This window comes from Triturus cristatus, chromosome 8 (genome assembly GCF_964204655.1).
Source record: "Triturus cristatus chromosome 8, aTriCri1.1, whole genome shotgun sequence".
Taxonomy (NCBI): Eukaryota; Metazoa; Chordata; class Amphibia; order Caudata; family Salamandridae; genus Triturus; species Triturus cristatus.
This window is the reverse complement of record NC_140591.1, coordinates 465,203,300-465,227,276: the sequence shown is the minus strand read 5'-3', so window position 1 is coordinate 465,227,276 and position 23,977 is coordinate 465,203,300. Positions and strand designations below refer to the sequence as shown.

General features: G+C 46.2%; 1 protein-coding gene across 2 annotated transcripts in view; it reads left to right on the top strand.

Moving 5' to 3' along the window:
* KPNA3 (karyopherin subunit alpha 3) overlaps positions 1-23,977 on the top strand; it is a 743,375-nt gene that overhangs the window by 213,135 nt on the left and 506,263 nt on the right. For both annotated transcript variants that reach the window (XM_085621926.1, XM_085621927.1), the window contains one exon: positions 18,999-19,084. In XM_085621926.1, coding sequence (XP_085478052.1) covers positions 18,999-19,084 — 86 coding nt within the window. The remainder of the gene's footprint in view (positions 1-18,998; positions 19,085-23,977) is intronic.

Here is a 23,977-nt window from a genome sequence, read left to right as displayed (position 1 = left end):
TGCCCAAATGCTCCAGTAACTGCATGAGAAGTGGCACTGAGTGTTCAGTTACCCAGGCTTCTCCAACAAGTAGCTACTTGTAGCTCTCCAGCTACCTGGAAGTAGCTCTTCTGTGTGTAGCCAACTCTATTCACTTAGAAGCTATTGTTTGGCTAAAATAATGTATGTATGCCACAATTGAGTGTGTGTATTTGAGATAAAAATCTATTTATTTTCAGAACTCATGAACTGATATTTTAAGGAAAATGGCTGAATTTTCAAAATCTAGTTAACGCTGATATCTTAGTGATAAATCATGTGGTATTGAGGAGACTTTTTACAAATGTAATTACCTCGCTAGTAGAGATATCGTGGTTATGGCTTACTCATTCAGAGGCATTTCATACTGACAGCCTTTTTTTTTTTCCCCATTACTGCTGGCAACCATGGCTGATGCACTGAGGCGATCGCTGGTAGCAAACTGTTAGAAACTTTGCATATGTTGGGTACCCCTTACCACACTGAAAGCCTCAGCTACCTCCTTGCCCAACCACACTCTCGCCGTGGACAGTTTATAAAGCAACTGAACCCAAGAAAGATACCCAGTCCCCGACTCCAGACGACATAGAACTTCCCATAAATACTGTTAAGATAGGATATCAAAAGCCTTCTCTATGTCCACTGCCACCAAAGCAGCTCCAAAGGTGGATGCCAGGGTCTCATGCATCACATGTGACAGTCGCTGCAGATTCATATGGGTACCCCTTCCTGATACAAACCCACAGTGATCTTCCCGCACCAAATTAACTATAACCCGCTCCAGCCGGATAGATCAAACCTTTCCGAGTAATTTTACATCCACATCCAGCATAGAGAGTAGCCTCTATGACCCTGGTACCACACGGTCCTTGCCCAGCTTGGGAGCATGAGAACTGCTTCTCTCATATGTTCTGGGAGTTCGCCCTCCTTGTGCGCCTCTGAGAATGTTTCCTAAAGTGCCGGGAGCAAGGTGGCAGTATGTGCCTCATAGTACTCATCTGGCAGTTAATTGGGCCTGACATTTCCCCCTCTCTACGTGACTCGGAGCGCCTGCCTCCATTCCTACAATTTTATGGCCTCACCCAGCCCCTCCGTCTGAGCCGGTGTTAATCTGGGGAGTGTCACCCAATCCAGGAGCTGGTCAACTACAGTATCCCCTGCCTGCGCTGGCGCAGTATAAATCCCGGTGAGGTGGTCATGTAGGAGTTGTGTAATAGCCATCTAACCCATAACCAGTACACCATCAGGAGCCCCCAGAATGAAATTAGTTGGTGGTGGGGGGGAGGGGCGCGCCCTCTTGAGGAACCTTTCTAGCATACGCCCAAACTGATCTCACTCTCTATGGAGACGATGCCGGTAATCTTTTCGGACGTGTCAGTCTAGCCTGTCACAGACAGTTACCACCGCTCTGTGTGGCTCCCACTCCTGCATCTGTCGCTGCAACCCAGCAAGCTGTTTCCTTTTCTCCCGGTTCCTGCTACTGTTTCCTCCTAATACCCTATGTCCTACCAAGACACGCCCTTCTGATAACTACCTTCAGTGTCTTCCATTCTACCTCACGAGAGCCCGCAGCGCCCAAGTTTGTGTTGAAAAAAACCCTGGAGAATGTCCTGCATATCAGTGGCATAATCGGAGTATCCTAGAGACTCTGGTCTGAACCTCCACCTAGGGATACTGGGCAAACTACTCCTATCCCCACTTTCCAGGATCAGAGGGGTGTGGTAGGAGAGAAGCCTCACCTGATAAGACACTTTCACAATATCGAACTCCCTCACCACCAAGGAGAAATCTATCCAATCTGCTGTGGGTGCCATTGGTTGGGTAGTAAAAAGAATACTTGTGTTGTGGGGTGAAGCTCCCGCCACACATCTACAAACTGTAGATGAATCATATCCTTCTGCAATCTAGCCACCATGCGAGGCTTCGTGCCCATCTTCGGTGGATGCCTGTCCAAGTACCCATCCAAAATACAATTAAAATCCCCCTTCCAAACAACTGGAGTTCCCGCGTACAGGAGCAGCTCAGTTTTCAGGGTAGCAAAGAAGTCTCCATAGTCCATGTTAGGTGCATAGGTTTTCAGTAGACATAACTCACGATCATCCAGTATACCGTGCAACAATATATAACGCCCCTCCGCGTCAGTTGTCTGTCCCCTCAATTTGAAGGGAGCTCCCGGGGCCACCCATATTGACATCCCCCTAGCGTAGGAAGAATAAGTGGAGGAGTACAACTGCCCTCATTTATTTTTTACCAGGTTTTTGAGCTTCTGGCTCCACGAGATCCATCTCCTGGAGAAAAGAGATGCGTACTCCCAACCATCTAAAGTAGGTGTGGATCCTGTATCTCTTCACAAAGGAGGTTAGCCCCCTCACGTTCCAGGAAAGCATCCGAACCATGTCAGCCATTGTGCATCTACTCCACTCACACTCACCATCCACCCCCAGCCACCACCCTCCCCTCACGTCCTCTCCACCCCCGCACTGCATAAAGTACTACTGCTGCTGCATATAACAGAAGAATCTGTGCCTTAATTTCTAAACAACATAGTCGCCCCCTCCCCCCACCACTCCAGGTAAACACCCCAAATCAAACTAACCTTCCTTTTCGACACCGCTATGCAAATTAAATGTTGGAGTGGGTTGGGAACGTCAATGGATTTCTAACTTGTTAAAACGGCTAAGGAGCGAGATGGATGAGTGAAGACCTTCGTGTGTGTAACCCAGTCTCCACCATGCGCCTATGTGTTTTTTTGCAGCGTGAATCTTTCTGGATTCACTATGCAGTGCATTATTCTGCGATCTGGTGGTTGGGTCCGGATTCGTAGTCTTTCTTTTTTTTGTTTTTTTTTTGTTTTTTTGTAGCCCAGGTGGGCGTCGACGTCCCACCATTTGGTGCACCTCTCGTGACGTCGTCGTGCTTCCTTTGGGGCGCCATCTTCAAATTCTTTTTTCCGCCGTTGGGTCTGGATCGTCATCGAGAAGCTCCAGAGTTTTAGACGAAGGAAGAAGGAAAATACGCGAGTTTCATTGAAGGAGAACCTTTAGAAGACTACAGAGAGAAAGGTATTACAGCCGGGACGACGAAGAAGGAGGGGATTCATTGAAATTCTTCGACGCACATAGGAAAATGCGCACTCAGAGGCTCTGAGCGCAATGGACAAGACACCATTTAAGTTCTGCCCTAACTGCCACCACAAGTACGCGTAGAAGGACCAACATCCGGTCTGCAACCTTTGCCTGCCGTTCGACCACGAGAGCAAGGACTGCAACGCCTGCTTCGCTTTCGCGCCGAAGACTCTCCGGGTGAGAGAACGTCAGAGGAGAGCCAACTTCAGCATGGAAGGCAAGGGTAAGGCCCCGTCGCTGTACGATCTGGGCCTCTCCACCGACTATGAAGACCACATCGCCGAGGGACCTGATGTCTTCACGGTCGCAGAGACCGATAAGAAAACGCCTGACGAGGTAAGACACGTCTAGTTCAAAACCACCGAAAGGGCCCCGAAAATCGGATGGTGACTCTCGAAAAAATGAGTCAAAGTCCTCGAAGGAAACACCGGCGCCGAAAATTTCGACGTCCGCCAGTGGTTCAAAGGACAAAAGGCCGAGCGGATCCTTCGACAAGGACTCCCAGGGGCCGAAGACCGCCGAGAGGCAGAGTTCGTCGAAACAGACCCCCCAGGTGGGACGTTCGGCGACGAAAGACAAGGCGGCATCGACGCAAGCTCCGTCGAAGAGACCTGCGGTCGACGCCGAGCTCATCTCAAGCATGGAAAAGAAAAAGAGAAGGCTCGAGGCGGAGATGGAGAGCATCCTTCAGAGGAAGGAGTTCGACGAAAGAATGAAACAATTGAAAATCCCAACGGTCCCGTCGACGGATGGCGTTGAGATCGAGGAAGGAGATTTCGATGCCGAAGAGCAGTTGAGGGGTCCTGAAGAGGAGGAAGAAGGCACCTACTATGAGGGAGAAGGTGAAGAACTACTGATGTGTATATGTGCACAAGGGTTATACAAACCTTACAAAGTAATTAAGCAGTCTACCTCCATCAAAGAAAAACAAACCCTTAGATTGAAACCCTTCTAATAAGGGGGGGGGGAGGGGGAGAATATGTTGACATAGAGCGTGTCAGTGCCCCCATGTAAGTAACCACCCCAGTGCCTATACCCCAATATCACATGGTGCGTGGACAGCAATCCAGCGTCTGTTTAAGAGGGGTTACCACGTGACAGTTCAGGCGCACAGTCTCGCAACGCTAGAATGCGTGCCTCCATTAGTAACATTAACTCACTGTGTGCCGTTCCAGTTCAAGGTGTGCTTTTGTCCCTTACCATCTGGTGGTGGCGTGGACCCACACCCACATTCCTCAATCTCCACTTCTTCAGATAGTGGCTACGTCTGCTGGCGAACCGCCGATCTCCTGCAGCTCCGGACACTGGAGGTGCTGCCGATGTGTCATGTCTCCGCACCATGGCCATATCTTGCACTCGATCACCACTCCTTATATCCAGCCAGTACCACGTTTCTCCCGGTGTCATAAAAAGAGAAGGTTCGACCATCATGGATCACTTTCAACTTGGCTGGATATAACATGTATTGTAATCCCATAGCCAACAGTTTTTGCTTAACACCCTGGAACGATTTCCTCTGCAGCTGAACAGCCCTGGTGTAACCTGGAAAAATGTGAATGGTGACTTTATCAAAGCACGGGTCTCCCTGCTTTTGGACAGTCTGCAGGATTTCAACCCTCACTCTTTAATTAAAAAAATTGGCAATAAATGTCTGAGGTGGAGCTCCAAGTTGTAGCGGCGGGGCCAAGGATCTATGTGCTCTTTCTTCTGCAAAAAAGTTGGAGAGCTGTGCGGTCGGGATCGTGGATACTAATCCAGTCCTCCAAGAAAGGTTCTGGTCTGTCCCTCTCGACATCCTCCGGAAACCCCACAAATTGGAGGTTGCACCTACTTGAGCGCCCCTCTGCATCTTCCATCCTGACCTCCATTTTATTAGAGAGAGATTCGAGGGAGACCACTGTTTTTCAGTTGAGAAGCTTCTTCCCTCAGTTCAGTTACCTGACTCTCCGTTTCCTTTTGGCGTTCTGCCACCTTGTGCAGGTCTGCTCTCAACAAACTGACATTGATCGCTATTGCTTCAATTTTTGCTTGCACTCCCATTCCAGACGCTTAGATGACTGCCAGAGTTGAGTTCCTGTTGGTTCAGGTGCCCACGGGCGTATCTCGCCTCGTTGTCTGCTGGCCATTGCTCCTAGTTGGAGCAGTGGATTTGTCCATTTTTGTTTGTCGTATGGTCCATGCTGCTTTATCTTTATTCATGGTGCGGCCCAACATAGTTACAGGTCTTCACTGTAAATGGACACCACTGTCGCTATCCTCTGTTTGGATGTGCTGGACACTGAGGAATCCAGTTCCTGCTGATGTCTCCGGTGCAGGCGATGTCTGGGCTTCACGAGGGCGGCGATCACCATGCACACTACTGAGCAAGTCCGCACCAGTACCTAAGGTAGCGTTGAACCACTGCTGACGCTACAACAAAGTCTTGAATGCGCAAGTGGCATGTGTATAATAGCATGCCCTGCAGTCTGGGGTGCACTTAATAGGGCCTAACAGGACAGTCCAGAAACAGTCTTCCCTTTGGCAGGGTCAACAGCAGGGTCTCATGCTCCAGTTGGTGGCTCAACCAAACAAGCATTGGCATAGCCAATAGTTCTCGCTTTTGGGACCATTTAAGTATTTAGTTATGCAGCACAATATCCTTGGTGCAAACACATCAACTGTTGCGTGGCTAAACACTTATAAGGTCCCAAAGGCGAGACCTATTGGCTATGCCAATGCTTGGTGTGGTTGTGTGGTTGTGGGTGTGTGTGGTGGTGTGGTGGTGTGGTGGTGTGGTGGTGTGGTGGTGTGGTGGTGTGGTGTGGTGTGGTGTGGTGGGGTGTGGTGGTGTGGGTGTGGATGTGTGTGTGTGTGTGTGTGTGGGGTGTGTGTGTGTGTGGTGGTGTGTGTGAGACTAATACTAAAAGCATATCAAAATAAAGGAACACAAACATCGAGTTTGTGGAAAGAGAAAGCACATTGTTATTCAAACGGGCGCAGCAAAGCATTAACACATGTTCTTTGATGTTTGATGTTCTTTGAACGAGAACATCAAAGAGGCGCCGCGAAAGTGATCGCGGGCAAAAGTGAAAGTGATAGCGGGCGCTTAATGAGCATGATGTTTGCCATATGGTGCCTCTACTCCTAAGTGCGCGCCCGCGCACATGCACTGTAGCTCTAGGCTGGCCATGGTAGCATTTTCTGAGCCCTCACTAAAAGTCTCGCCAGACTAGCCATGCGCTGAGTCAGGCGAGACCTAAAAAGGAGGCACTATTGTCCTGTGGTTTCTGACTTTTATTATCTGACAACTTAATCATGTCTAGAGGATGTCTGATGACCCCCAAGGCTCAACTTCTCATAACCACCGTGAGATATTTGGGGCCCACCTCAACCCTTCACTAGCATTCAAGATAGGTGAGATGGACCCACAACACACTGCCAGAACTCAGCTACTGCAAAGTTGGGGGAGCTAGGGCGATCTCCCACCTCAGGCAGCACAGCTGTTCACTCAGTGATGGGTGGAGCCAACACCATCAGACAGCCCCAACGACTTTCGCGGGGGCTCGACAATGCACAGGACCCACCTCCGGGGCGTGTGCCAATACAGCGTCGCTCCGCTGCTGTGCCACTCAGCCAGCTCATTCACCACACTGGTGACTGGCGCCCAGGACAGTCCTCTGCCTCACCACTATGTCTGTAGTGGTCGCAGGCGGTCTGTTTCCACTCCTCAGCTGCCACAGAAAGCATCCGGCACTCCGCTACTGCAGAGGGTGACGATTCCGCTCCCTTACGGGGTTCCCCTACATCAGGTATTGGACAGTCTTTGTTTGGGGGCACGGGGGCGGCAGGATTATGACGCATTATGTTTTCGTTGCCACAGCGAGCGTTCAGCGCTCTCGCTCGGCCATCTTATTGCCCATGCCCCCTACATGGAATACAAACTTACTCGCAGCAAGTTCAGTCTTTTGTGCATAGTGGCAATTTGTAAGTGCTGGATTTGTTCGGTTGGTGTCCAACTCTGTTTAAAAAAATAAAAACTAAAAACTGTGACTTTAAGGACCTTTTTAATTAGTAGCAGGAATCTTTGAAGCAGGGCACGCCAGCATTAATTCCTTTTTCACTAATGGAGTACCATATTGGAACTAGGCTGCTGGGGAGTTTTACTTTTGTGCATCTGGTGAATGGATAGTTTTATAGCATGAATCTTTTCTGGATCCACATGCTATGCATTATTCCGCCATCTAGTGGTTGGGCCCGAAATTCTCCCCAAACACTTTTGTCCTGCTACTGGTTTTTGTTGTTGGTGGGCGTCGACGTGCCAACATTTGATGCGTCTTGTGATATCAATGTATCTTTGGTCCCCATCTTCAGACTCTTTTTTTCTGCCGTTGGGTTTCGATGTTTTTCGAATGCTCTCCAACAATCGGAAGGAGGAAGTTGCCGAAAAATCGAGAAAAGATTTGCCTAAGTCTACCGGAGTGAAGAAGACATCGGAAGAAGGTACCAGAAATAGCCTCAGCGATGGTTCCGTAGAATGCTTGTGTTGGGGACTCCCTGTACATGGTGATGGAGAAGACACTATTCCAGTTTTGTAAAAACTGCCATAATAAGTTTGCAATAAAGGACCAGAGCCCGGTCTGCTACCTCTGCCTGCTGGTAGATCATAGAAGTGAATGCAACGCCTGTTCAGTGTTCACCCCAAAGACTCTGAGGTTGACAAAAACAGAGAACAGCCTAACATACCATGCAGAGCCAATATCCCGCTCCATCTCTACGAGACTTGAGTCTTTCCTGTGATGAAGAGGAGAAAGTTGCCGAAAATCCAGAAGGGGATACGGAGACTGACATCCAGATCGTGGACTCCGATCAAGGGGGAAAGAAGACTTCTCGAACAGAGGTAAGAGACATAGTCCTTGAAAATCTTACCTGAGTCACAGAAATCTGAGCCTAAATCCTCAAAGGCAGCAACGCCGTCAAAGCACTCGACAACCGCAAGGATGAGCAAAGAGAAAAGTATCTTCGGATCTTTCGAAAAGGACACCAGAGCATTAAAGACCCCTGAAAAATCCAAAACATCAAAGGACGATTGAGGAAAAGATACATCAATATCAAAACGGGTGCAGTTGGAACAGAATGACACGGTTCGTCGAACAGGTTATCATCAAAGGACTCTTCATCGTCTGAGAGAAAGCATGATAATCTCGACATCTAGCAACAGACCGCCGAGATGGATAAAAAAAGACGGCTCGAAGCTGAAATGGCCGGTCTTTTACGAAAGAAGAAAGACTTCGAAGAAAGTCTCACAGATTTGTATCCCAAATAAGTCTTCGACATCAAAGGATCAAGGAAACTAAGGCCTTGAGGAAATAGATCCACCTTTAACTCCTGAACCGCAAGAAGATCAAGAACAAGAAATCTTCTATGAGCAGGAGGAAGAACAAATCTACCAGGGTTCTGAGGCTTCAGAATACCAAGACACCATGGCAAGATCTGGAAACAGACTCACCAGAAGAAGGTGTAGATACTTATCCTTAAAGGCCCTCACCTGACGATATTGGGATTTATAACCAGGTTCTAAAGAAGGCAGCAGATAGATTTGGGGTGCAATTAGAAGAGGAAAGACAACACCCGTTTTATACTGAACTCTCCTGACGACTCAGTCAAGGAACCAATTCTTACCTAAGCTCCCAAGTGTTTTGAATCAAGGAAAGGATGCATTTAAAGTACGAGCAAACATGTAAGGCTTTCATTCCTAGGGCAGAGCAGAAATATATACTCTGTTGGTGAATTAATGAAACATTTCCCAGAGCTGTACCAAAAGAGGGCAGCACACTTGGTGGAGGATGGGAAAAACATCACCAATACCCATTTAAAATATGGATTGGATGCAAGAGAAGCATCAGACAAATGATGATGGGCATTACAGAATGATGCCATGCCTAGTAGAAGCTAACATGCTAAATGCACCATTTAATGGAGAACAACTATTTGGGAGTGCAGTTGACGAGACTGAGTCAGTTGCAAAAGGACAAAGGAACAGCGAAGTCAATGGGGGCTCTACAGTTCAGAGGCCATATGCATAGGGGAATGGTACCCTCACGAACATGCATTGGAAGGGCTCCTTCCATCCGGGAACATCACATCAGATGTACCAACTGACATATCAGGGAAGTAGTCGGGCAAGTCAACAAGAACTACAAAACTTGCAGTACCAGCACAGAAGACAGTCCTTTTGTGGACGCCCGTGCAGAAAACAACCACAAAGGGGAGGGGCTCCCCCACTAAATAAGTGACTTGTCAAAGTTCACAAAAGACACTAGTCAAACAACCAAGAGTGCAGCAGTAAGAGTACAGACACACAAAGGGGCAAAAATAGCACACCAAGAACTTCTACATTCAACACCAGTAGGAGGCAGAATAATACATTTCCTCCAGGAGTGGAGGAAAATCACCAAAGACAAGTGGGGTTTAAACCTAATGCATTTTAGAGATTGCATTGAATTAGACCAGACACCTCCATGAAAAGGACCTAAGAAGTTACATTCAAAGGAGGTAGAGGAAATGCTGTCAGAGAATGCTATATATTAGTACCAAGACTAGAAAGAAACAAAATAATCTACTCCACATACTTCCTAATACCAAAGGTAGATGGGTCACTCAGACCAATTCTAGACTTGAGGTTTTTAAATTATTATTTTTTTTAAACGCAAAAAATCAAAATGACTACCTGGTAAGAGGCATTATATAGTATTAGGGTATCTTTCATAGATTCACATGCCTGAATCATTCCCCGTCGTCGGGATGGGAGTCCCCGGTACATTAGTAAAGTAATGTCCCACTAGACATATAGAGAGATAGGCCAAAGGCCTCACATTAGTAACATATCCAGGTCCTTTTGTAATGAGGACCAAACTCTAGAGAACAACCAATCCGCTATCACCACCATCTGGAACCTTCCTGGAAGGAGCTCTAGTCCCTCAGATTTTCTACCGCATGTCGTGCTAAGGGAGTCTCCACTGAGCTCTGCTCAGTTTTTCCTTGCTTCTGGGATTCAAGTGGATTTTTCTTCACAATGACTACTTCTGAGTGAAGTCTACTCTGTCTTTATGTCAGACACTCCTAAGAAAGGCCTTTTTGGGCCCTGTGCTTCCTGCAATAAGAAGAGACTGCATGTCGACGACAAGCATAAAGCCTGCCTCTACTGTCTCTACCTGGACCATTCCTCCAAAGACTGTAAGGTATGTCGTACCTTTTCATCAAAGACTCTTAAAGACCGTGAGTGACGGCTTTTAATTTGGCTGCAGAGACTTAAGGACAAAGAATACCTCTTGTCCTCTGAGGAGAGTGAGGGCTCCACAAAGTCTTCAAGAACCTCACAGAAAAGGTCCAGAAATGCTTCTCCAGGTCCTTCTTCGCAGCCCCCTCAAAAGAAGACGCAGAAAGTCTTCGGAGGCACAGCTTAAGGCTTTACCACACAAGGATCCTCCCCTGAGGATTGTACACACCTTCAAAAAGCCTGCTTCAGCCCCGTCCAAGACTGTGTCGACGCCACGTTATACGAGCATGTCGACAAACGCGTCGTTAGAGTGTTCCATCGACATCTCTCCCATCGTCGACGGCGACTTTGTCGACGCTACCTTCGTTGACGCTACCATCGGTTGTGTCTGTTGGTGTTTCCTCGTCAGCGACGACTACACAGACGACGGCCTCGTCGACACCCCAATCAAAGTTGGACAGTGCATATGTTCACCTCAAAGTCACTAAAAGGAGGCTGATGCCTTCCCTTACATCACCAAGCAGGGTCCAGCCATTCCCTCCGTCCCACCTTTTGGACGAGGAGGAGGATTCGGATGAGGGCAGCATATTCAGGGCTGCAACAAGTCCCTCTGAACTTCATGTCAAGTACCAGGAGGACTCTGATTATGACTAGCAAGACGCAGAAGATCAGGCCTATTATCCAGACGACAGCCATCTTCGCCAACCACCCATGGTTTGTCTTCCTGCGTCTTTGGTTTCTGACCTCCAATTTTTGATTACTGACTACAAGCAGAGATTCCCTACTTCTGCTTCGTCTTCTGCCCCGGTTCTGTCTCCGCCTCCACGGTTTCAAGTTCCACCTCTGCCTCCACCGGCTGTGCCTGTCACACTACCACCTCCCCCTTCCACGGATGATGAGGAGGATGACCAACAGGAGGAGGGAGAGGTTCATGATTCCCAATCAACTCATGACGAGTGGGACCACTATGTCATCCCTTTTCCAGCGTCTCCGGTGCCTCCTCAAGCAGATTCACCTCCTGAAGATATTGGGGGTTTTCATAATGTTTTGGAAAGGGCTGCACAGCGTTTCCAAACTCCTATGCCTCTCACCAAGAAGACTGTTTCTTATACAACTTTAAGGAACCTTTTAAGAAATCAGTGAGATCTGTGCCGATCATAGACTACATCTGGGATCAAGGCGTTAAAATCATGCAAAATCCTTCTACGGTCCCCCCAGTGTTGCCTCGTTTGGATAAAAAGTACAGAGCTCCAGACACCTCTCCAGCCGGTCTTACCGAACATCCCAAGCCTGATTCCGTCATCACTCAGGCAGCTCAGCGGAGATCTAAAAACCCTTCTGCTCCGCTTTCAGCTCCTCCAGATAGGGTGGGCAGACGTCTGGACAATATTGGGAAGCGTTTTTCTTCCATGTCTGCATTGCCGGTGCGTGCGTCTAATTCTTTAGCGTTATTGGGGCGCTACAACAGGCAGATGTGGGCAGACATTGCCCCATACTTGAAGGCCCTTCCGGACGATTCGAGAGGAGGCGAAGAAAATTTTGTTAGAGGGCGAACGTTCGGCTTCCGAAATCGATTGAGCGATGGACATCGCCTCTACTGGTTTCCGTCAATTGGCTGGGGCTGCCGTCCTCCGACGCCAAGGTTGGCTTAAGGCGACGACATTCCGCCCCGAAATACAGACGAAGATTCTAGACATGCCTTATGATGGTCAGCTGCGTTTTGGCACTCTCATATTGATGAAGCCCTTCAAAGCATAAAAAAGGATACGGACACGGCCAGGGCTTTGGGTACCCTTCAATTTAAAAAAAAAAAAAACCTTTTCGAGGCTCATGGGGTAGAGGTCAATCTTCCACTAGAGGAACCTACCAAAAATATCGGTCTTCCTATTCCTCCTCCAACCAACAATATCGGCCACAGTTTCAACAGCGCCAACAGCAGCAAACCTCATACAAGAAGTCCTCCTTTCGCGGAAAGGGTGGACGACCGAAGGATTCTGCCCGGCGTCAATGACTTTTCTCTACCGCCGGTCTCCATTTCCACTCCGTCCTCCAAAGTAGGAGGAAAAATTTCCAATTTTTTTTACACAATTTGAAACAGATCACAACGGACCGTTGGGTTCTTCAACTGGTACAATTTGGACATTCACTGGAGTTCATTTAGACTCCTCCGCAGACCTCTCCTCGACCTATGCTTCACAAGAATCTGCGCCTTTTACTCCTGGAAATCTCACTAATGCTCCTGAAATGTGCTATAGAGCGGGTTCCTCTTCGCCAGCGGGGGAAAGGTTTTTACTCCCGTTTTTTTCTTGGTGCGCAAAAAGGAGAAGAAATGGAGACCCATTCTAGATTTGAGAAGTCTCAACAAATTCTTGAAGAAACAATCGTTTCACATGGTTACCATTCAAGAAGTGCTGCAACTTCTCAATGCAAACGACTACAATTTTATCTTTGGATCTTCAAGATGCCTTCTTTCATATTCCTATCCACAGGAATCACAAAAAAATTCTGAGGTTCATTGTGGCAGGCATACATTACCAATTCCGAGTCCTGTCCTTCGGACTCAAGTCAGCCCCTCGCATCTTCAAAAAGTGCCTTTCTCCAGTGGCTGCATACCTCAGGCAGCAACGTCACCAAGTTTTGCCCTAGCTCGACAACTGGCACGTCAAGCCACCTTCTCTAGACGGCGTAAGCAGATCTTCTAACGCCTGTCTACAGCTTTTCAGTTGCTTGAGGCTCACTCTCAATTCAGACAAATCCGTCCTGCAACCGTCTCAGCGGATAACGTTTCTGGGTGCATTTCTCGATACAGCCCAGAAGAAAGCTTTCCCATCACAAGAGAGACCGTGCAAACTTCTTCACTTGGCGAACCGCATAAAGTCCAGGAAGTTTCTCACAGTGCGCCTGTTCAAATCTCTTCTCGGGATGTCATCCTGTATTCTGCTGGTTCCCTACTGTTGCTTCCACATGCGCCCTCTCCAGGAATCACTATCCACTCAGTGGGTTCAAGCCGAATGATCCTTCGACGATGTAGTTCAGGTGACCCCTCAGATGGTCACTGCTCTACAGTGATGGACTCGTCCACAGAATCTCTCTCAGGGCCTGCCCTTCTTGCTTCAAGCCTCTCCACAAATAATCACAACGGATGCGTCCCTGGAGGGTTGGGGAGCTTTCCTTCAAGAAGTTCGAATCAGCGGAAAGTGGTCTCCTTCCGAACGGAAGCTTCACATAAACCTCGAACTGCGGGCTGTGTATCTGGCTCTCCTGTCGTTCTTTCCCAAGATCAAAGATTCTCTGGTGCTTGTTCGGACGGACAATACTACAACCATGCACTACCTGAACAAGCAGGGGGGGGACTCGTTCGCTGCCACTCATGAATCTCAAAAGATCTGTAACTGGTTACTTCAACACATTTCCCTCAGAGCGGAATATGTTCCAGGAACAGACAATGTACTGGCCGATTCACTAAGCAGGCAACAGACAACATGTCACGAATGGGAATTGAACCAGCAGGTTCTCAACTGCATATTCTTTCAATGGGGCACACCTCTCTTGGATCTATTTGCCACACAGCACAACGCCAAATGCCAAAACTTCGCAAGCTGGCATCCCCAACGGGGATCTCTAGGGAATGCATTTTCGATAGCATGGTTCAACGTCTTTGCTTACACTTTTCCACCGATTCCCCTGATTCCCAGAGTCCTCAAGAAGTTAATGGCAGTACCCTGCACGCTAATCCTGATCTCGCCAGCGTGGCCTCGCCAGCATTGGTTCACGGAGCTCCAGCTTCTCTCCCTGGAACCACCAATTCCGTTGAAACCTTTTCCCTCTCCTCACAATGGACCGCGAACAAGTCCGACATCCGGATCCAGCATCTCTCAGATTATCGGCTTGGCTCCTGAGTTCCGAAAGTTCCATGGCCTAGACATTCCTCCAGACTGCAGGGCGGTTCTGGCTCTGGCTCGAGCAGACAGTACACACACAATCTATTCCTTGAAATGGAAAAGATTCTGCACCTGGTGTAAGTCTGCGAATGTACACCCTTTCACTTCTTCTCCAGAGCAAATATTGCCTTAACTTCATCTGGCGACTTCAGGTCTGGCTCATGCCTCTATTAAAGTTCACCTGGCAGCGATATCCTGTTTCAGGAGATCTTCTATGGGTCCTTTTCTTTGGTCACATAGACTGATTAAACAATTTCTCAAAGGTCTGTTTAGGACTTTCCCTCCCGTGAAGTCTCCACCTCCAACTTGGCAACTCAACATCGTTCTTGCTCAGCTTATGAAACACCCTTTTGAGCCGATACACAGAGCCACCCTCAAGTTTCTCTCCTGGAAAACGGCACTCCTTCTAGCCCTAACATCTGCAAGGCGAGTAAGCGAGCTTCATGCATTCTCAATTCATGACCCTTTTCTTCAGTTCAAACATGATAGGATTATACTACAGACTAATCCCAAGTTTGTTCCCAAGGTCCCGTCAGACTTTCACCTCAATGAGCCTATAGTCTTGTGAACCTTTTTTCCACATCCTCAAACAGCAGAAAGAGCTCTGCATTCACTGGAACTTAAATGCTGCTTTAAATTCTACCTTTATAGGACAAAGAAGTTCCGCAAATCCAACCAACTCTTTGTGGCTTACAGTCGACCTAGGAAAGGTTTCCCACCTACTAAACTGAGTATTTCTCGGTGGATCTCTGGTGCTATTACTTTCTGTCACCAGCAAGCTGGCCATCCCTTGCACAGTTCATGCCCATTCCACTAAGGCGATTTCTACCTCCATAGAGCTCCTTCCAGGAAGGTTCCAGAGGGTGGTGGTAGCTTATTGGTTGTTCTCTAGAGTTTGGTCCTCATTACAAAAGGACCTGGATATGTTACTAATGTGAGGCCTTTGGCCTATCTCTCTCTGTCTAGTGGGACATTACTTTTCTTATGTACCGGGGACTTCCATCCTGACGACGGAGAATGAATCAGACATGTGAATCTTTGAAAGATACCAATACTGGATAACTGCAGTTACAGGTAAGTAACACATTTCATACCTCAACTACAAGTAGTGGATTATATGGCGACAGTAGATTTAAAGGACGCTTATTTACACATTCCCATGAAGAGAAGCCACAAGAAATTCTTCATATTTGTGGTAGACAAACACTACCAGTTCTAGTTCAAGTGCTAGCATTTGGAATAAAATCAGCACCAAGAGCATTCACAAAGTGTCTGGCAACAGTAGCAGCATACATGCAAAGGCAGGGCAAACATGTTTATCCTTACTTAGACGGCTGGTTGGTAAGGGCAAACTCATACAAATGATGCAGTTAGCACATGAAGCAAGTAATAAGAATCCTTTATCAGCTCGAGTTCTCGGTACACATGGAGAAGTCATCACCTGAACCAGAACAAGAGAAAATTTTCTTATGATCTAGAATAAATTCAATCCAAGGGAAAGTATTCACCAGCGAGAAAAGAACGTAGCACTATTAAAGGAGCTTCAGCTGTACAGGAAGGGGCAAGCTCAGACAGTGAGGATGGTGGAGAAGCTACTAGGAATGATGGATTTTTGCATCCTGTTGATACCAAAGACACAACTTCACATGAGACCATTTCCGAAATGGCTACAAAACCAATGGTCACAGGTAACAGGGAGTTGGGAAGATCTAGTGGTTGTCACGCAAAGGATAGAGGAGGTGATAGGGTGGTGGATAAGATTACATATAACACAAGGAAGAACATTTACACAGCCAACTCCAACTGTGACCTTAACAGACCCCTCACAGATGAGATGGGAAGCACACATGAGCAATCTTAAAGTAAAGGGAGTCTGGAAAGACCAGGATGCAGTACGACACATCAACATCCTGCAACTAAAAACAGTATTCCTAGCCTTAAAGGCCTTTCAACAAGAACTAAGGGGAAAATCAATATTGATCATAACGAACCACAATGTTTTACATAAACAGGGAGGGACACATTCTCCACCACTGTCGAGATAAACACAAAAAATTTGCAATTGGGCTATTCAAAGGAAGCTGGAGAACTTAGCTGTCCACCTACCAGAGAAGGACAATATTGAGGCAGACAGGCTGAGCAGACAAGCCTCATGGTTTCACGAATGGGAACTAAACCAAATAGTAGTCATTAAAAAAATTTTCAAGTGGGGAACACCAGAAATAGATCTGTTTGCTACACCACAGAATGCGAAATGCCAACTCTTTCCCCCAAACAACATTGCCACCAGTCCATGGGGAATGCACTGTTGATAAACTGGTAAGGGAAATTTGCGTACGCTCCCCCCAAATACCACTACTTCGCAGGGTGATCAGCAAATGCAATATCAGCAGCATGACCCTGATACTAATTGCACCACAGTGGGCAAGACAAACATGGTTCACAGAGCGAATAGAACGATCACAGTGAAAGATTCACAAATTACTAGTCAGGCAAGATCTGTTGTCAATGCAGGAAGGAAGGGTGCTTCACCCAGAATCAGAGTCTTTAAACCTGGCAGCATGGCTCCTGAAGACTTAGAATTCGGACAATAAAGTTACCGGAAAGGACAATGGCTGTCTTGAGAGAGGCAATAAGACCATCAACTAGTAAGTGTTATATAGTTAAATGGAAAAGCTACTCACTCCAGTGTCTTAAAGAAAGATTATTAAGGATCACTAGAGATAAAACAGTGCTAAAGTACTTAACACACCTTCTAGATTGTAAGCTGACCTAAGCATCTTTAAAGGTTCATTAAGCAGCAGTAGGGGTATACACGAGGGGTCACCTTGAAAGACATTTCTTCACTTCACCAGTCATTAAGCGTTTCTTAGAAGGAGCAAAAAGAATTGCACCTCCAAGAAGGTGCACCCACATAGACTTGAAATATTGTGATCACACAATTGATGATGGCACCTTTTGAACCATTACACAAGGCTACATTACAAATGCTCACACTAAAGACTGCTTTTTTTTAGTGGCCATAACATCACTACGCAGAGTTAGTGAGTTAAAAGCACTCACTTTACAGAAACCTTATTTTCAAGTTCACAACGTCAGAATTGTCATGACAACCGACCCACAATTCATGACAAAGGTTATCTCAGTTCCACATGAACCACGGTATTCTGATACTCAGTTTCTTTCACAGGCCTAAAATGCTCGCAAAAAGGACATCACAGTCTGGATACAAGAGGTACAGTAATGTATTACATCGAAAAGACAAAGGCTGACAGGAAAATAAAACAGCTCTTTGTATCATTTGCATATTGTTTTCTTGGAAAGCATGTTACCAAGAACATATTGCAAGATGGATAGCACAGACTATTCAGTTGTTCCACAAGAATGCATAAGACATTTCAAAACACTCCTGGTGCACATTCAGCAAGAAAGAAGGGAGCAACCATTGCTTTCTTAGCAAATACTCTACTGCAAGACATTTGTATGGCCGCAAAATGGTCATCAGTACACACAATGAATGAGTGTAGTAAGCGCACACCTAGTCTTTGCAATAATTCCAAGAATCAAATTGTACGCTTGTATGCGTGCAAACCAGCCAAAGTGCCAACCTTTCTATAAACACTATGTGCATCCTGCATACAAGTGAACATTCACTTGCATATCAAGCATCAGTACACACATTCAAGAGACACTATTATGTAGATAATCAAATGAACAAGGAAGCTCAAGTAGGACAAAATCTTACGTCAGTCAATGCTCATCTTCAACCCAACCACCACTGTAGTAACAAACCGCTGCAAAATCTATGCACAGCATGTGAATCAAGAAAAGATTCACTCTGCAAAACGTATAGATTCTTACCTGTCCGTGTAGGTTTGCAGCTTGAAGAATTTTCTGGATTCACAAGCAAACCCACCCTCCGCCAAGAAGATGAGAGGAGGAAACAGCAAAAAAAGGGGGAAAAAAAAATCTGAAGATGGTGACCAAAGGTGGGAGCTTCCGGAGGATGCACGACTAAGTCACAAGTGGCACCAAATGGAGGCACGTTGACGCCCACCACCAACAAAAACAAAGGTAGTAGAAGGACAAAAGTTTTTGGGGCGAATTCCGGACCCAGTCACTAGATGGTGGAATTATGCACAACGTGTGAATCCAGAAAATTCTTCAAGCTGCAATACTACACCGGGTAAGAAATTATGCGTTTTACATAAGGGCAGCAACACAATATCTATTTTGTTTTGAAATGAGACATTGAAGCTCAGATGCTAGTGCACAGTAGTGATTCAAAACGTGTGTGAGCAATTATGCAAGTGGGAAAGACGACATTTAATCCAGTAACTGTGGAATCTTCATTTGTATTAATAGATGCTGGTGTGACCTTACTCGTTCGAGATTTCAAACTGTCCAGCAGCAGTTCTAGAATAGCTTTGCCATCCTCTGAGGAGCATTTCTGTGTGTCAGATGATTTCAGGTCAGATTGCTGGCTATAGCACGTTGCTCTTTACTCCAATTTCCCTCTAGGGAACAGAAGGCTCAGACAGTTTTCAATCAATGTTCTGTTGTGCACATTTTAAAATGCCTGTTGTGCTGCTAGTGGTTGCTGAAGCTAGATTCTTTTAAAATGCAGTAGTTTTAATTATTTTTGTTGTTGTTTATTAGCCCTTCGTTACAATTTGAAGCTGCATGGGCGCTGACTAACATAGCATCTGGTACTTCCGCACAGACGCAAGCTGTTGTCCAGTCAAGTAAGTAATGCTTGAAAGTTGCTTAGAAGATAATCTTTCATCCACTTTTGTAGCATCAACCATAAGACATTTCTTATGACTGTGCGTTTTTTAGTTGTGAGATGTCAAATTGTAGTGGCTTTCATATGTATGGTATGCATTCTCTTCAAACAGTAAAATAACCATAGAACTCAGAAGTGAGCGTTGCTTAAATTCGAAAGAGTTTCTCTTTTTGACTGTCTGCAAACCATAAATATTATTTATTTTGAGCATCTGCATAATTTTTTGCAACCATCACTCAAGTGTACATGTTTAGTGAACCACTATTTAATGCAACAATTTCAAGTAGATTAGATATCATACAGTATTGTTGCATTGAGAACATTGCTCATCAGAACCAGTATTAAATAGCAGTGTATGGCATAGACAGACTTTACAAGGGCTTTCAAATCAATTTTTTTCGCTGCAATTTCTTATTCTATACCTTGCACAAAAACAGTTATGGTAATCTGAATACAGTTTTGAGCAGCAAACTTCATTGCTTTTTTGCTATTCATTCTCTGGCATGGCAGAAGATATTATTCTCTTACATCTTTAGTTATTGATCTGTTGACTCTGGCAAGCAAGACTTTAATCCATTTGAAACTGAAGTTGGTGATCTAGTAACGTTATTATACAAAGATGGCAGTTGATTGCACATTTTATAGAGCTGGCTGCTTCCCAAAACAGGGTGCCCTGGTGCTGTCAGATGGTTCCAACAGTTACTGTCAAAGGTCAAGTTAAGAGATGAACTTTCAGGTGCTTTCTAAATAAAGGGACATAGAGCACCAATTCAGTGGAAGCTTGTAGGAAGAGGGGTTTCCGTTGCAGTAACCCCCCACACACTTTTTGCCAGATTTTTGATGCTCTTTGCCTTGATGTGTCCTGGGTCCCTGCCAATCAGGTTCCACGGCCTGTGTTCTTTCCCAAAACTGTACCTTTGTACCCCCAATTTGCACCTCTCTGGCCACATGTAAGTCCCTTGTAAAAGGTACCAAGGGCACTGTGACCATGGAAGGCCTCTAAGGGAGACGGACACACCCCTCCCACCCCCCCAATAGTTAAGACACCCTTCTAGCTGGGTGCACTATACCACTGGCCAGGGTACAGGTGCATGAGCCCTGTACCCCTACAGTGTCGAAGTCCAGACATTGTAAGGGCAGTGAAATCATAGAGTATATGGTCTGAGCGTTTGTCATTACGAACTCCACAGCACCATAATGGCTTTACTGAATTCTGGGAAGTTTGGTAGCAAACGTCTCAAGATAAGAAAGCCACACTGATGCCAGTGTGGGATTTATTATACCACACACTCAGACGGCATCTTAGAGATGCCCCCTGAAAAATGACCAGCCTCTGTTTGGTTCCGTGACTGATACACACCAGCCTGCCATCACGAGACATGTTTCTCGAGCCCTGGGGTGGGAGCCTTTGCTCACTGAGCCCAGAAACAAAGCCTTTCCTGGGCGGAGGTGGTCACACCTGCCCCAGGCCAGGAAGAGCCATCTGTGGCAGGGGAGCTTCAAAGGCCTTGCTGCTTTTGTAACCTCACCCCCAGCCTCTCCTGCTATCGGGAGCAGGCCCCCTTCCTGTCTCCCCTCCTTTTCGGCGGGAAGACAGGCGTGAAAAATTAGAACAGCCCAGAAGGCGTGCCCACCTCTGCCACCTCCTGCCCTCAGGTGGGGCGGTGCCCACTCCCCCATGTGGAGTGAGCACACCAAGGGTGTAGTCACCCTACGGTCAGTAGCCCACTGGCTACTGACCTCGAGACCCCTAATACGCCCATCTAAATACCGTATTTAGGAGGCAGCACTGAACCAAGAAGCAGATTCTCGCAACCTACGAAGGATGTCTCGGGATATAGGTATCAGATCATGAATGGGTGCATATCTGGGAAATACCTGGTTCTAAGAAACATAGAAACAACAGTAGCCATAACTGCTTTGAAAATGCAACTTTTTTTCACTGGGAGCCAATGCAGTTTATGTATATGAAAAGAAATAGGAACATTGTTTTGCTCTAAGCAGCAAGTGGGCATCTGCATTTTATTTTTATTGCTGTTTTTATAGCATTTAAACAATAGGTGTCAGCATAGCAGAGATGAGGGAAAATGAACCATCATGAAGAACAGTTTAAGCATCATTAGGATTATTCATAAAGATGTCCATTCCAGTTTATACATTACTATAGCTTGATCTTCCAGATACATGCGTTGCAGTAATGCGGTTTGTCCATCATAGGGGAACCATTCTCAGGAAGGTTGCTTTGGCATGTGAAGGTTAGATTTGGCTTGTCCCAGTAACCCCGTACTGAGTGGCGAAGTGCGTGATCCTATAAATAATGTTGGAGGTGAAAGGAGGGGGTGAGGTGGGGTGGGTGCAATGGGAGGGGGTTAACTAGGTGTTAGCACGAGTGAGGGTACAAATGAGAAACTCGAGGAGGGAATATGTGTGGGAGGGAGGACCCAGAGAGCAGCAGTATGTATGGTAGCTACTCGGTTAGCCGGGTCTTCCTCTTGACAGATGGCAGCTGCATTTTATATGGCCTTTAATCTGTGAAGGTGCTTTTGGACCATGCAAAGGAAAATGTAATTGCAGTAATCTAGTCTCTATATGACAGATGTCTGAATTAAGGTCTTGTAACCGTTCTTGGGTATCTGTGTGTAGGCCCTTTTTTTAACATAATTAGGATAAAGAAACATTGAGACCTCTTTAGAGATGTTTTTGAAAAGTGTTACTGGTATCCAAAATTGATGCCCAGGTTTCTAGCTGAACAGGAAGCAGCAGGTAAAACGATTACTGTTTTAGGCCACCAATTAAAACTCCATACTGGAGGATCCCTAAATACTAAGAATTCTGTTTTTGGGGAGTTTAATAGCAAAGAATTCGAATTTGTTCAGTGTTGGAATCATAAATTGAAGGGAAAACAAATCCCCCCTAAAGTCTGATTATTTGTGTGTTTTTGGCGTTAAAGAATAAAATGAAAAATAGGAGAAACAAAGCTAATCAATTTTGCTGACATAAGGATTAATAAAAAAATAGGAGAAACAAAGCTAATCAATTTTGCTGACATAAGGATTAAATAACCGTAGGCTTAAAACCCAACCCTCTTCAACCACCTCACAAAATATGTTTGAAGTTCATTGAAAAGGTGGTGTGGTGTCAGCATGTGATCTTAGTTTTAGAGCACGGCCTTCCATCCCTGGTTCCTCAAGTATATGAAGCAAAATGGGATGGGAGACCCTGTCAAACGTGACTGTTAAATGCAGTAAAATAAGGATGGCAGAGTTGCCATCGCCAAGCAAAGTCTGATCTCAGTCTCATTTACCAGAACGGTTTAATTTCTGGGCATATAGTGCTCAGTTTGTCGGTACTTTTAGAAGCCAGTCCAAGCCAAAAGTGTACGAACAATGAAGTGCAACACTTTATTGTAGAGCCAAGCATTTCTGAGAGTGGGATGCAATTATGTCAGAAAACCATAGATGGTGGAGGGAGCAAGAATTGTCTGTCTTGGTTGTGAGGTGAGTTGTGAAGAGAAACCCATTTTGTTGTGGAATGAAATATGAGTGGGAGACTTGTAAAGCTAATTAGTTAATAAGCTTTACCTTCTTTTTGTGAAATAGGCGAAGGCTTCCTTGTCAGTCTTTTATTTTTTTTTAAGGAACCTTTCGGCAAATTAGAAGTTTCTTAGCAATTGATTAGTTTTCAGTTTATTTCTCTTCTGCCATTCCAGGTCAAAATTATGAAGATAGAAGTCGATAAATTACGGTCAGATTTTCGGGAAACCATGCCTTGTTAGACTCGGGCCCCATTGGGGTTTTGACTAGCTTAATGTACAGATTCAGCTCTGGTCCCCAAAGCCTACTTGTTTGGTACTCACTTCCTGGTTCAAACTGACCACAGACCTCTCAGATGGCTAATGCAGATGAAAGGGGAAAATCCCAAACTACTAAGGTGGTCCATCTCCCTACAGGGAATTGACTTTGAAGTGGAACACAGACCAGGGACTGCCCATGCCAATGCAGATGGACTCTCCAGGTTCTTCCACTTAGACAATGAAGACTCCATAGGACAAGGTTAGTCTCATCACCTTTCGTTTGTGGGGGGGGGGGGGGGTACCTTAGGGTGGCACAATTTGTGCTGCAGCCCTTGGAGGACTGGAGGGGGCTCTTTAGTACACCAGGCCCTAGGTTCCAGGGGTACCATTTACTAGGGACCTACAGGGGGTGCTAAAGATATTGCTAGTTGGGGAAACAATTGTACAGTTTTGGGGAAAGCGATCTGGCACTAAGGACCTGGTTAGAAGGTACCCAGTGTACTTTGTCAAAATCACATCACGTACCAGGCAAAAAGTGGGGGTAACTATGTCAAAAACGGACACTTCTCTACAATGCCACTGTTCCAGTTCGTTGGGGCGCTGGGATTGACAGACTTGTGAAGACTCCAGAACCCTGTGACAAGAGCCTTTTCGTTTTTCTCATGGACTTGAGGGACATTCTCTAGACTAGATTGCCTGTTTGTACCATAGGGGTGCACCCAGCCATTCAAGAGGGGTAATATTTTGCATGGGGGTATCTGACCACTTGCCGTTGCTAGTCACCCTTTGAGAGGGGGGGGGGGGGAGGCAGGCAGCTACAGTGGAGGTTAAATGCCTGGGAACTCTGGAACCCAGACACGGTCCCAACGGCTACGACTGAACTCTGAGATGTACTGTGAGGAGAATAAGGACTTGTTGGACTCCCCCGTCAGAGTATGGGAGTCCTATAAGGTGGTTCTATGGGCCAAAATACAAACGTTGGTGGCACGTAACAAACAAGCCACAGTAGGCCGACTGGTTAACCTTGAACGACATGTCCCAGAATTGGGAAAGCAAGTG